The sequence below is a fragment of the Onychomys torridus genome, chromosome 8 (assembly GCF_903995425.1).
Source record: "Onychomys torridus chromosome 8, mOncTor1.1, whole genome shotgun sequence".
NCBI classification, from domain to species: Eukaryota; Metazoa; Chordata; class Mammalia; order Rodentia; family Cricetidae; genus Onychomys; species Onychomys torridus.
Window position 1 is genome coordinate 105,142,783 of NC_050450.1, and position 12,255 is coordinate 105,155,037.

General features: G+C 53.1%; 1 protein-coding gene across 4 annotated transcripts in view; it reads left to right on the forward strand.

The window, feature by feature from the left end:
* The window catches only part of Septin9 (septin 9), a 130,284-nt gene that overhangs the window by 109,675 nt on the left and 8,354 nt on the right, over positions 1–12,255 (forward strand). For all 4 annotated transcript variants that reach the window (XM_036196219.1, XM_036196218.1, XM_036196221.1 and 1 more), the window contains 4 exons: positions 8,701–8,892; positions 10,052–10,180; positions 10,453–10,534; positions 10,932–11,069. In XM_036196219.1, coding sequence (XP_036052112.1) covers positions 8,701–8,892; positions 10,052–10,180; positions 10,453–10,534; positions 10,932–11,069 — 541 coding nt within the window. The remainder of the gene's footprint in view (positions 1–8,700; positions 8,893–10,051; positions 10,181–10,452; positions 10,535–10,931; positions 11,070–12,255) is intronic.

Sequence of the window (12,255 nt, forward strand, 5' to 3'; positions counted from 1 at the left end):
TTTCAGATTCTCCCTAAGACAGGGATCTGGGGCCACATGTGTGAGTGACTGTGTCCTCCTGCCTTCATGGACAATCAGAGGTTTCTTCTTACCTAAAGGGTCCTGTGGTCAGCCTCCCTTGCACCATCCAGGGCCAGCTTCTCTCTACCTGGCCCTTAAGACCCTGACTTTAGTCCCTTCTTCTCTCCGAAGAGAGCCAGACACCAGGAAGCCTTCAGTGGTCTCAGTGGACCTGCATAGAAGGGACCTGCTTGGTATCTCTGGGGTCAGGCCTTGGTCTACAAGATTTCTGGCGCGGGGTGGGGGGACCTTTGTCTACTTGTTTATTTCCAGTGACATCATGAGTTAGGGGAGCCTTTGACCATGCATCACACCCCCAAGCTCTGGTGTATATCAGCAACTGACAGCATGCTGATAGGCGAGGGGTCAAAGGGTAGGGAAGCAGTTCTGTCCCCTAACCCCTTTGGGGACATCTCTGATAAGAGGACATTCTTGTAATAAATGGCCAGTGTCCACCAGCCCGTGGAGGGGTGGGGTAACCAAGTGTACTCTCTTCCACCCCCCTCTTTCTCTGTAGACATTTGCCAAGAGCAAAGGGAAGCTGTGGCCAGGCAGCCATGAGGACATTTCAGTGGGGTCCTGGGGAGGGCTGGATCTTTGGGTGCAGCTGTTGCAGTTAGAGATTCCTGGGGGTGGGCAGAGTCAAGGCTGATTTCCTGATGCTGCTCTGGAATAGCCTTCTCCAGGGAGAGGGGCCAGGAAGAGGGCGGTCAGTGGAACACTGAACTGAATTTCAGTCCCTGACTGAACTGGGGGCTCCGCAGGGGCCTTGTGTGGTGCTGGGAGTCTGCAGTGGCTTTTGAGGAAATGAATGAGGGGGACTTGCAGGTTGGAGCCTGCCCAGAGCAAAGACTGATGTCTCAATAGGCCCAATCTAGTGAGAAACTGCAAATGAAGAACAGAAGAGACCTCCTCAGAGGGGGTGGGGCGCCCCTGGACTTGGTCCAAGTTCGCCTCTGTGGATTGGGGCCAATTGAAACCACGTTGGCAGAAATACAGGACTCCTTGAGAGTCCTCCCCACAATAGAGGGGGTGTTGGGGGAGGGGAATTTGGCCGGCAGCCAATGCAGGACCCTGCTCCCATCTTTGGGATGCCTAGGGCCTCTGCCTCTCCACACCTCCCCACCCTGCCCCCACTGAATGAAAGAGGGGTGGGTGGGACGGAGTCAAGCCTCTCTGTCCCTCCCAGGCCCTCACTGGACACAAGGTCACGGGCATCTCCCAGCAGAGAACAGCTTGCGGAAACCACATCAGGGCAGTGTTAAGTCCCCTCTTGGAACTTGGACTGGGGAAGGCGCTCCAGCTGGGAGAGGTGGGAAGCTCTCCCTTTGCAAATCCCTCTCTGCAGAAGAGGCCAAGGCGCTGTGTTGGGTTTCCAAGTGGGGGTCTGGGGGTGGGGGCAGAGGGAGGAGTCTCAGATTTCTGGCATTCATGTTCTTAACCAGACTCCAAGGAGACACTTCCTGCCCCAAACAAAGTGTGAAGTGTAATTCGATTTTGACTTACTTATCAAATTAGATGAGCCATGTGCACTTTAAAAAATTCGTCCTTTGAAACTGGACACATGAATTTGCAAAATTTGATCATGTATATGCAGTGTTTCCATCCTTAGAACAGGACAGGAAGCCTCTGTGACATTTATGAGGAGTGCAGGGTGCCCCAGTGAGTCAGCAGGGACAGGGCACAGCACAAGGCAGTGTTGAGAAGATGGGAAAAGACCCAGTTCTCAGGAAAACAGCTTTCACATCTCTGCCCACCCCAGGAGCCCAGTGTGAGGACAGCCTGAGTGGAGCCTGTCCTCTCCAGGTTGGGGATCAGCTGGTAGACCCAAACCCCTCTTCTCCTTACATGGGTTCCTCAGATTTATCCCCAATGCTCCTTAGCTCTCTGTTCCTACATTTGCCCATCCTCTCCAGCCACAGGACCCACTATCATCTATCTGTATGTGTGTTTATCAAATACAGGAAGCTGGAGGTAAATCAGGCAGTTAACCCTGGAGTTACTCAGCCCAGTCTTCCATTGTTCCATCCCCCATCCCCCCCCCCCCATCCCCCACCCCACACTGCTGAGAATACAACACAGGGCCCTGGGTGTGCAAGGCTAGTGCTGTGCTAGCCCCAGGTTTTCTTGAGACACAGCCTCATTATGTAGCTCAGGCTGGCTTTGAACTCACTATGTACCCCAAAGTTACCCTTGAATTCTCAATTCTCCTGCCTCCAAGTCTAGTTTTACAGATATGTTCTACCATATGAGGCTTCCAAGTTCTTTCTTTTTTCTTTTTTTCTAAGATTCATTTATTTATTATGTATACACTGTTCTGCCTGCAGGTATGCCTGCAGGCCAGAAGAGGGCACCAGATCTCATTACAGATGGTTGTGAGCCACCATGTGGTTGCTGGGAATTGAACTCAGGACCTGTGGAAGAGCAGCCAGTGCTCTTAATCCCTGAGCCATCTCTCCAGCCCCCAGGTTGTTTCTTTAGTTGGGTCTATGAAGTATTTTTATGTCCCCTAAAGTGGCTGTGTCTACGTGTGTGACATAAAATTCCAGTACCACTGAGCTGTACCTGTGGGGGTTTGTCCTGCCTCCATCCAGAAGCCTTTGCCAGTGAAGCTGCCTCCACCCACCTGCCTGAGCCTGTCCTTTCTCCTTCTTGTTAGTTTCTTAGTACTGAGTTCTTGAAATATGTTTGTTGGATGACTCAGTGTCGTGGTCCTGGTCTCTGAGGACGCAGGAGTCACTGCTTGCCATCGCTGTTTGGAGCTGTCTCTCGAGGACAGTTTCTGCATGTACCAGGTTCCCACCCTGCGACCATTTTATTTTATTCTCCCTGACTTTTATTTCCTGAGTTGGCTCATTACAATCCTCTCTGCCTACACCTGCAGCCTGGCACAGAGTCACCTCTGGGTCTCCTTGAGGAGTTTCCTACAAAGGACACTTGGCTGTCTGCTCCAGGCGTGGTCCTATAGAGAGTTTGGGTTTAGCCTCCTTGTTCTAGGTGTGTGGCCGCTCGTGCTCCAGGAGAACCCTCAAGTCAGGAGCCCTGCTTGCGGTCCAGTAGCTGGTGTTGAAGAACAGGTCCATCCCCTTGGCCTTGGGCTGTGTTTTCTCAGACTTGACTGAATTAAAGTGAACAGCCCTGAGAGACCTGTCCAGCCAGTTGGGGGCGGGGGGGGGGAGGTCCTGGCAATGCTGGGCTTTGCCTTCAGCCTCTGGGGCCCAGAGAGGGGCTGAGCTCAAGGCCCCCACACCTGAGGCAGAACATTCTGAATGGTGCCAGAGAGGACGTGGTGCGTTTGGGGTGCTTGTGCACCACAAATCCAGGGCTGATCTTGATGTACTAGTGCAGACCCTTCCCGAGACAGAGGCCTGAGAGGCCGGCAGATGGAGCAAATGCTGGTGTCTTGGTACCCCAGTAGACCCCTCTGGACCTGGCTGCTGCCCAGGGACAGGTTGGCTCTGCTTTCTGCCGGGTCACAGGGGTGGAGCTTGAACAAGGTGTGTGAGGATAATGAATAGTGTCTGGTTTTAAGAGCTGGGCATGGCTTGTGCTGGAGCAAGAGAAGGGAATGGCATTGACTTCTGAAAGTGAGAGTGTGGCTGTCCCACAGCACCACATGGTGCTCCCTGCCCAGCAGGATGGTTCCCATATGTGGCCAGGGAAGCAAGGTTCAGTTAGGAAGTGGACAGTTCTGGAATACTGACCAGCAAGCCCAACAGGAAGGGTGATGCCAGATGGGTGGCTCCTGGGTGTTGGTTCCTGTCTGTCCTTGCAAGCCCATTGGCCTGAGTCTTCCTCCTCATGGTCAAGTGGGTCAAGGTCAGCCTTGGGCCCATCCTTTCTGGGAACCCCTCCCAAAGTGTGGTGGCCCAAAGCCCTGTCCCAGTGAGTGTGAAGGATGACATAATCCTATCATCTTTGGCAGGGCCTGGGGTGGGGGAAGAATTTGTTACTCAGTGGGTAAGTCTTCAGATGGTGGTGGCTTGGGGCCCAGTTGTCCTACCATCAGCTGGAGAGAAGGCATCTGGGGCAGGAGGGAGTGGAGATGGCCTGTGTGCACAGTGGGACCCACAGGGAGACTGTTAGTCTCCCAGAGGTAGCTGCAGCTACTTGCCATCCCTCAGAAACACCCTTGACTGGGGGATGACAGGCCACTTGCTCAGGACACTGCCGGTTAGCATCTGCCAAAGAGCCTCAGCTTGAGTGTCAACATCTGGGGCCCAGGCGTCCTGAGCTGTGCAGCCAGTGGCCTGGCTGGACTCTTCATCCAGCTGTGCTGGAAACACCTGCTTGGTGCCACCCTCCTTCCCTCATCTCCCTGCCCCAGCCATGAGGAGCAAGCATTTCCGGTGGTATTTGTTCGTGATGTCATGTAACCATTGTCTGTCCAATTCCAGTACGTTTTTTATCACCCTGGAGGGAACTCAGTGCTCATTCAATAGTTTCCTCCCCCACTGCCCCTGTGGGTTTGCCTCCTCTGAGTGTTTCATACAAAGTCATTCATGCCTTGAAGTGTCTGTTTCTGTAGCTCACTATGGTATTTTTTTTTTCTTTTTAAAGATTTATTTATTTATTTATTTATTTATTTATTTATTTATTGTATATACAGTGTTTTGTCTGCATGTATCCCTGCAGGCCAGAAGAGGGCGCCAGATCTCACTACAGATGGGTGTGAGCCACCATGTGGTTGCTGGGAATTGAACTCAGGACCTCTGGAAGAGCAGCCAGTGCTCTTAACCTCTGAGCCATCTCTCCAGCCCCCTCAGTCTGGTATTTTCAAGGTTCACTTGCATTGTATCGTGTTCATACTTTCTTCCTTCCTATGGCTTCTTATGTTCCCTCAGATGCACTCACCATGCCACTGTTTATTAACGCATCTGTGAACATTTTAGCACGCTGTCACTCTTTCTGTCCCTTTGTCTCTGCCTCTCTGTGTCTGTGTGTCTGTGTGTCTGTGTGTGCATGAGCCCATTCCATAGTCCTCATGTCAGGTTAGAGGACAACTTAAGAGAGTTAGTTCTCTACCATGTGAGTCGCAGAGATGGGACTTGGCTCATTAAGTTTGGTGGCAGGTGTCTTCAGCCTTGCTGGTGTTTAGTGATTTCTTGAGTAGCTCATTCCTGCTTCTTGATGGGCTAGGAGTTGAGGATGCCTCTGAGCAGGCTGAAGCCTTGGGTGGTTGAGGAGGGAGGTGTCGGAGAACACACTGATCCTTAGGTGGGTGTTGGGTCACAGAACTCACTGTCCGTAACCCAGTGAAGTGCAGGGGAGGTCCCAGGAGGGGGAAGTTCAGCGAAGGTCTCATCCTGTTCATCTGACCATCCAGTAGTGTTTTCAGAAAAGCATCGGTGTGTAACGCCCAGTTTCCTCTGTATAGTGGAGTACCAGGCTGCCTCACACACCTGTCAGAAGCATGTAGGTATTTAAAACTGAAATCAGCAAAAATAGATTCTTACAATGCATCCCTCCTAAACTAGCTCAGTCTCCAGTGCTCGGAAGTCACGTGGATGTACTTCGCTGGTTCCTCAAAAGTAAAAATAGAATAGCTCATATCCGAGTGTATGTCCAAAACTGTTGGAAGCTTAGTCTTGCTGGGCGTGATGATTTATGCCTGTAATCACAGTATTCAGGAGGTTGAGGCAGGGGGATCAGTAAATGTGAAGCCAGACTGTATATAAGAGAGAATCGAGGGGAAGAGGGAAGAAAGAAAGGCAGAGCTAGCCTTAGCTCACAAGAGTGCCTGTATATCCATGTTCACACTGTAGTATTCACACCAGACAACCAGAAGCAATCACTCAAATGCCTATGGATAAAAGACTCACTATGCTGAGCCTGGAGAGGTGGCTCAGCAGTTGAGAGCACATAGTGCTCTTCCAGAGGACTGAGTTGAACACCCACATCTGGCATCTCACAGCTGCCTATAATTCCAGCTCCAGAGGGGATCTGATGCCCTCCTCTGGCCTTCTTGGACACCTATACTCAGGCATACATATACCCATACACAGACACACATGCATACATATAATTAAAAATAAATCTTTTTAAAAACAAAATCGTATGAATTGAGTTTTTTAAAAAATATTAAATGTTCATTAAAGGAATATCGTCGGCCTTTAAAAAGCACGCACGTTCTATAGCATAGATGAACCTGGAGGACGTTATTCTATATGAAATAAGCCAAAAGTCAGCGATCATCCACCCTGCCTACCCAAGGATCTTGGACACAATGAAGGTTGCCGGAGACTGGTCCCAGGCCAGTTAGGGCCGTGGTGAGTGTCCTTACAAGATGCGAAGCCCAAACCCTTATTTACCACACATTTTAAAGGTGGAAGTAGCTAAGAGCTGCTGCCTTGGGCTGTGCAGATCCAGGACGCATCTGCTGACATAGGTGATGATATAGTGGGGTCTGGGAAGCCTCTGGTCACTCACACTCTTGGAGATCCAGGGCTGGGATCACAAAGGCAACCCTGGGTGGAGGGTCTACCCCTCCCAACCAGGCAGGCAGGTGGATGGAGAGGCTCTGGTGGAAAAGGGTCACAGGGGTATGCCAGAAGAGCTTCCAGAGCCCCGGGGGAGGCTGGGACTCTTCTGTGTTCTTATTGTTTCTCAAGCAGGGCCCCTGGCAGGCTGAATGTTTCCTTTGCTTTGAGTTTCTGCTGTGAAACTTAATGCATATAGAAGGCCACCTGGGGCTGAGGCGAGCCTTCCTTGACTGGGGGTGATTAGAGAGGGTTGGGGGTGATTAGAGAGGGTTGGGGTATAGCCCTTTCTCCTCTCACTGCTCAGCAGAGGGTGGGGGTGGGGCAGAGTGGGTCTCAGACTCTCAGACAGATGGAAGCAATTTTCAGTCACGTGAACGAGGCCAGAACCGCGGCCTGCCAAGGCAGGGCCCCTTGTCATTCTCCAGGAAGCGGGCCCCAAAGCCACAGGTTCTAGGGCCAGATGTGAGACTGTCTTTGTTTGTTTAAAGATGCTAGAAACCCAGGGGAGTATTTCTGAGTGGAGAGCTGACACTCTTGAAGCCTTATGGAGAGGACAGTTTCCATGACCTGGACTGGGGATGCTTCTGATGGGAGGCACTGGCCCCTGCCTGTGTCATTGTTTGGGGACACACATGTGTGGACCCTCTGGCAGTTCCTGGTGTGTTGACAAGCATTCTCTTATGCAGTTGCTCTCCCGGGCCAGGAAGTAGAGGTGACTGCACCCTAGGGAGACAGAGAAACAGGAAGTGACTGATCCAGTAAAGCCACTGCCTGTGGGGTGGTCCTCAGGCCTCTTTCCTGAAGCTGGCTTTGCAAGCGTTTCTCCTATCCATTCTACCACACAAGCTTGGGGAGGGGGCAGAGAGGAAGTGGAGTGTCCGGTTTGCTGCTGCTGGCCATGCCAATAAAATGGAGAGAAAAGCCCTAACTCTAGAGATGGCCGGGGTCGAGTTAGCTGAGGATGTAGGGGTCGAGTCAGCTTGAGTTTAGTGTCGTTCCCCCCCAAGGAAAGGGACAGTTTAACCAAGTCCCTGTGGTACAGGCCCATCTTCCTGCTGCCTCCTGAGTCTGCTCACTTGGGAGGATAGCTCTGCTGGGGGTGTGTGTGTACGGTTTGAGCTCATGTCCCCCAAAAGCACCTTTGTTTGGCTCCCCCCCACTCCCTGCTTTCTGAGGCACGAATATGCGTTGAGTCTCCTCCTTCAGTGTGCACCAGGGTCAGAGCTGGGAGGTGGGAAAAACAGACTTGGTTGAATAAAGGAAGGGGACTTGGGAGCAGCTGGTGTCCCCTCTGTGTTGGCTATTTTTCGGGGGGCTGGGCCGTGGGGTCTTAAGTTGAGAGTGGTGACATTTTCTATGATGGAGGTGTCTTTAAGGCTTTGTCAACAGTGCAGCATCTGTGCCTCAGGAGCCTCACAGCCACCTGGGTTTCAGAGTAGCATCTGAAGGACTTTCTCCGTATAGCAGTAGGTAGACAGTAAGCCTCTTGTTCAGCCACACCCAGGTGAACCAGCTTTGCACTTCCCTGCTGGGCAGGAACGCCTAGGGTCTCCAGTGGGCTCTGTTTGAATCATCCCCCAGGCCTGGGCTCTGACCACACACTCAGTTAGTCACTGCAGAAGGCCCCAACTCTGACCTATTAAAGGAAGCTGGGGTTTTCAAGTCTAACCCCTAGCCTGTCACAGACCTACTAACTAAAATGGCCTTTGCCTGAGGGTGAGAGGCAATTGGTGTCCTCCACATCTGTCTTCTGCCTGTCCTGCTTCAGGACTGTATGGGCTGGGTGCCTGGGAGTAGACACTCCCAGTGAGAGTGAGTCAGGTCTGGAAGAGGCAGATAGGGATCATATCAACCCTCCCTGTGACCTGCTTGTGGTCATCTGTTGGACTGTGAAGGGCTCTGGGTCCCACAGGCTGTCTGAGCAGAGGTGAGGGGTGTGCAGAGGGTGCCCTGGTTGGCAAAGCTAGCAGAGACAGCCCCGAGAGGCAGGTGGCTGAGGGGTGTGGGCCTGTTGGATGATACCGTACAGGGGACCTAAGTTCTGAGGTGTTCCATAGGAGTTTCTTGGGCAAGCCTGAGCTCTGCAGGCTTGGTTTCCCCATCTGAGAGTGTGTTGCCTGCAAATCTCGTTCTAATTCCTCCGTTTTTCCCTCCCCAGGCTCCGAGGTGGCTCCCAGCTGTGTTGGCGACATGGCTGACAGCCCTAGAGATGCCATGCTCAAGCAGGCGCCCGTGTCACGGAACGAGAAGGCCCCCGTGGACTTTGGCTACGTGGGGATCGACTCCATCCTGGAGCAGATGCGCAGGAAGGCGATGAAACAGGGCTTCGAGTTTAACATCATGGTGGTTGGTGAGTGTTGGAGACCCTCTGCCCCCCATGTGACCATGTTGCCGCTCCCGGCCCTGCAGGGGACCAGCCTCAGTCCCAGCACCCAAGCAGCTCTCAAGCTGTCTTCCCCACCTAAAGGACAATTGAGATGAAATGCCAGATACCGGTGCGTGTGCCGGGAGAACGGACCATATCCACCGGTGACTCCTCAGAGGGCTGCTACTTACGTTAGCCCTCTGTGACCTGTGACAATGGCCTGCAGCTCTTAGTTCTGCTGAGTGTCCCCTGGTTACTGCCCCAAGTGCTGGCCTACGGGCCTGAGTGGGACTCAGCCCTCATATGCCAGGCCTGGCTGGAGGCTTCCTGAAGGCTCATCTAAGCTGCCTGCCAGGAAGTGGAATATAGTAGCCACTTTCTCCTTCCTGTGTCCTTGGAGAGCTAGAAGTCACCAATGGTCGGTTGATAATAGTGTGACCTGAATGGACAAGCTCAGAAGCCCCTTGAGCCCCACACATGAAGTCCTCTCAGTAGCTTTGTGAAAGGCAGATCTGCTTGGCTGAAAGAAACAAGTCAATTTCGTTTATTTGTTTGTTATTTAGAGATAGAGTTTCTCTATGTGACTAGGCTGGAACTCGCCTTGGAGACCAGGCTGGCCTTGAACTCACAGAGATCTTGCCTGCCTCCTGAGTGCTGGGATTAAAGGCATGCACTGCCATACCCAGTCTGTGATTAGCTTTTCACTCTCAGAACTGGACTCTGCTGACTCTGCAGGGTGGCATCTGGGTAAATGCCTCCCATAGGCCGACATCCGGTGGAAGCCCCACTGCAGGGGTTGGTCTGGGGACCTGTGTCTATGTGTGCCTGCTCTGCCCAGATTCACGGACAACCCACATCTGTTTGGGGAGCTGTCATCCTCCCCAGCAGCTGTCTGGACCCATTCCTTGGGAGTCTTGGTGTCTCTTCCCGCTTTGGGTGGCTTCTCTAGGGCCAAGAAGGAGCTCTGGCCAAGTTAAGCCAGGCCCCAGAGCCGCACATTGTTTAAACTCAACCCTGGACTCTGAGGAGGTGAGGCCCAGGCGGGGCTGTCTAAGGACGTTGTGAGCCCAGTGGACTCATGTGATGTAGCCATGAGCTGTGTGCTCATGAGAGCCTGTCAACCCACCTCCTCTTCTCTCTCCAGGGCAGAGTGGCCTCGGGAAGTCGACCTTAATCAACACTCTCTTCAAGTCCAAAATCAGCCGGAAGTCAGTGCAGCCCACCTCGGAGGAACGCATCCCCAAGACGATTGAAATCAAGTCCATTACCCATGGTCAGTTCCATGCAAGTGGGGGCTGGGAACAGGGGTCAAGGGAATCCCACTAGAGAGGTCACCATGACCCCTCTAGGTACACTGAGACTCTTGAATAGGAATAGTCTGGGCCCCACCAGGCTGAGGCATCATCCAAACTTCTCTAATAGAGGTGGCTTTCTCCTGGCATCACCTCAGCTGTCATCACAGACCACCCTAGGACACCCCAGGCTGGCCAGGCATCCTGAGGGCTTGGGTGGCCCTTCTGACTTGGGGTGCTGTGGTTTGTGCAGATATTGAGGAGAAGGGGGTCCGGATGAAGCTGACAGTGATCGACACTCCAGGCTTTGGAGACCACATCAACAATGAAAATTGGTAGGTGACCTTAAGGAAGCTTCCTTCAGGTGGGAAAGCCCCACTGGGCTTGGGGCTCTGGGATACCACCTGAGGTCAGATATCCAGATAAGACCGCTCCAAACCCTAAAGCCATGCATTTGGGGTCTAACATTCTAGATCAAAATGGGGTTACCTGGGAATCATGCCCTCCCACCCCAGGACAAAGACCAGTATGGGGACTATGAGCAAAAGGCTCTGAGATAAGGCTGGCTTCTCTTTGCAACAGCCAACCATTCCTGTATGAAGTCAGAAGGCTGGGTGTCAAGCCAGTTCTGGGAATTAGCCTGCCATGGGGGCTTGGGGACTTAGAAAGAGCACGATCCCCAGCATGGGCAGGAGGGGTCCCAGGTCCTGGCTAACCCGGATCTCTATGCAGCTGGCAGCCTATTATGAAGTTCATCAATGATCAATATGAGAAGTACCTGCAGGAGGAGGTCAACATCAACCGGAAGAAGCGCATCCCTGACACACGTGTGCACTGTTGTCTGTACTTCATCCCAGCCACCGGCCACTCGTAGGTCCCCTTTGGGCCCTTTGTCCTGATGGTGGGAGCTCTCATTTCCAACACTGGTGGGGCTACGTGCAGAGGATTCTGTCTGCCCAACTCCTGGGCACAGGCATGGGGTGGGGGAGAGTGAGACACGGGACACTGAGTCAGGGCTGTGTCAGCAGCTGTGATGTGGGTGCCTGTAGAGGGTCTCTGTGACCTCTGGACTGGGTGGTTTCCTGCCTGTTCTGCTTTCTTTTCTTTATCCAGACAGCTGAGAACTGGCAGGCCGGGATATTCTGGAGTCTGGTAGGCAGGCTCTGCAGATGGAATGAGATGCTCAGGCTATGTGAGTGTGAGTGCACTCTAGCAGTCACGTGACTTTCTCCACGCCTGAGGGTGCTCTTACCTCCTTGGCCACTGAGGAACTTTGCTGTGTGAGACACAGAAAACAATGAGTGTGCTCTGTCTTCTATGCCTCGGCCATTTCCTGTCCTCGCCAAAGATGCTCCTGGGGCCTGAGAGGTGTGGGAGCACCAGGTGCTTTTCAGAGTTTCCCTCCCCCAGGGCAGGGGGACTCTGGATTGTCTCAGTGACCAGGGTTCTTAGCTGCCCATGAATCTCATCTGTCCCCAGGACATAGATGCTGTTCCGCTCCCTGCTGGACACCCTTGTCATTTGTCCTGACTCTATGTAGGCCCAGGCCAGTTGCTGTGTAGGTAGGCAGCAGGAGCTGGAGGCGGCTTGTTGAGGCCCTCCCTCCCAGGCTTGGTGTCTCCTGGCCACAGCGGCTGGAATCTGTGTACTCCAGGCTGTTCCAGGCTCATCCCTGGCTGTAAGAGCCAAGGCTTTGAGGGGACCTTGCATCTTTCACCCTGTCTGGATGCTATAAGGCTCTCTGGGGTCTGGTTGGAAAAATCCAAATATGGGTATCTGAGCTTGCCAGTAGTGACCATCTTCCTGTGGGACCAACAAGAGCCCATTCATGGCAGGGGGTGCCATCAGGTCTCCTCACCTGGAGCTGGCTCAGTTGGGGTTCTGCAGCTACTCCAAGCACGCACGGCCTGGGGCAAGGCCAGGACTTACAGGAGACAGGGCTGACATGGCGTCAGTGGGGAGAACCGAGGGCGCTCCCCCAGGGGTGATCCTCCGGGCTAGGGTCCCAGCTGGGCACCTTGCCTAGTTCTCTTCCCCAGGGACAGCAGTGACTTAT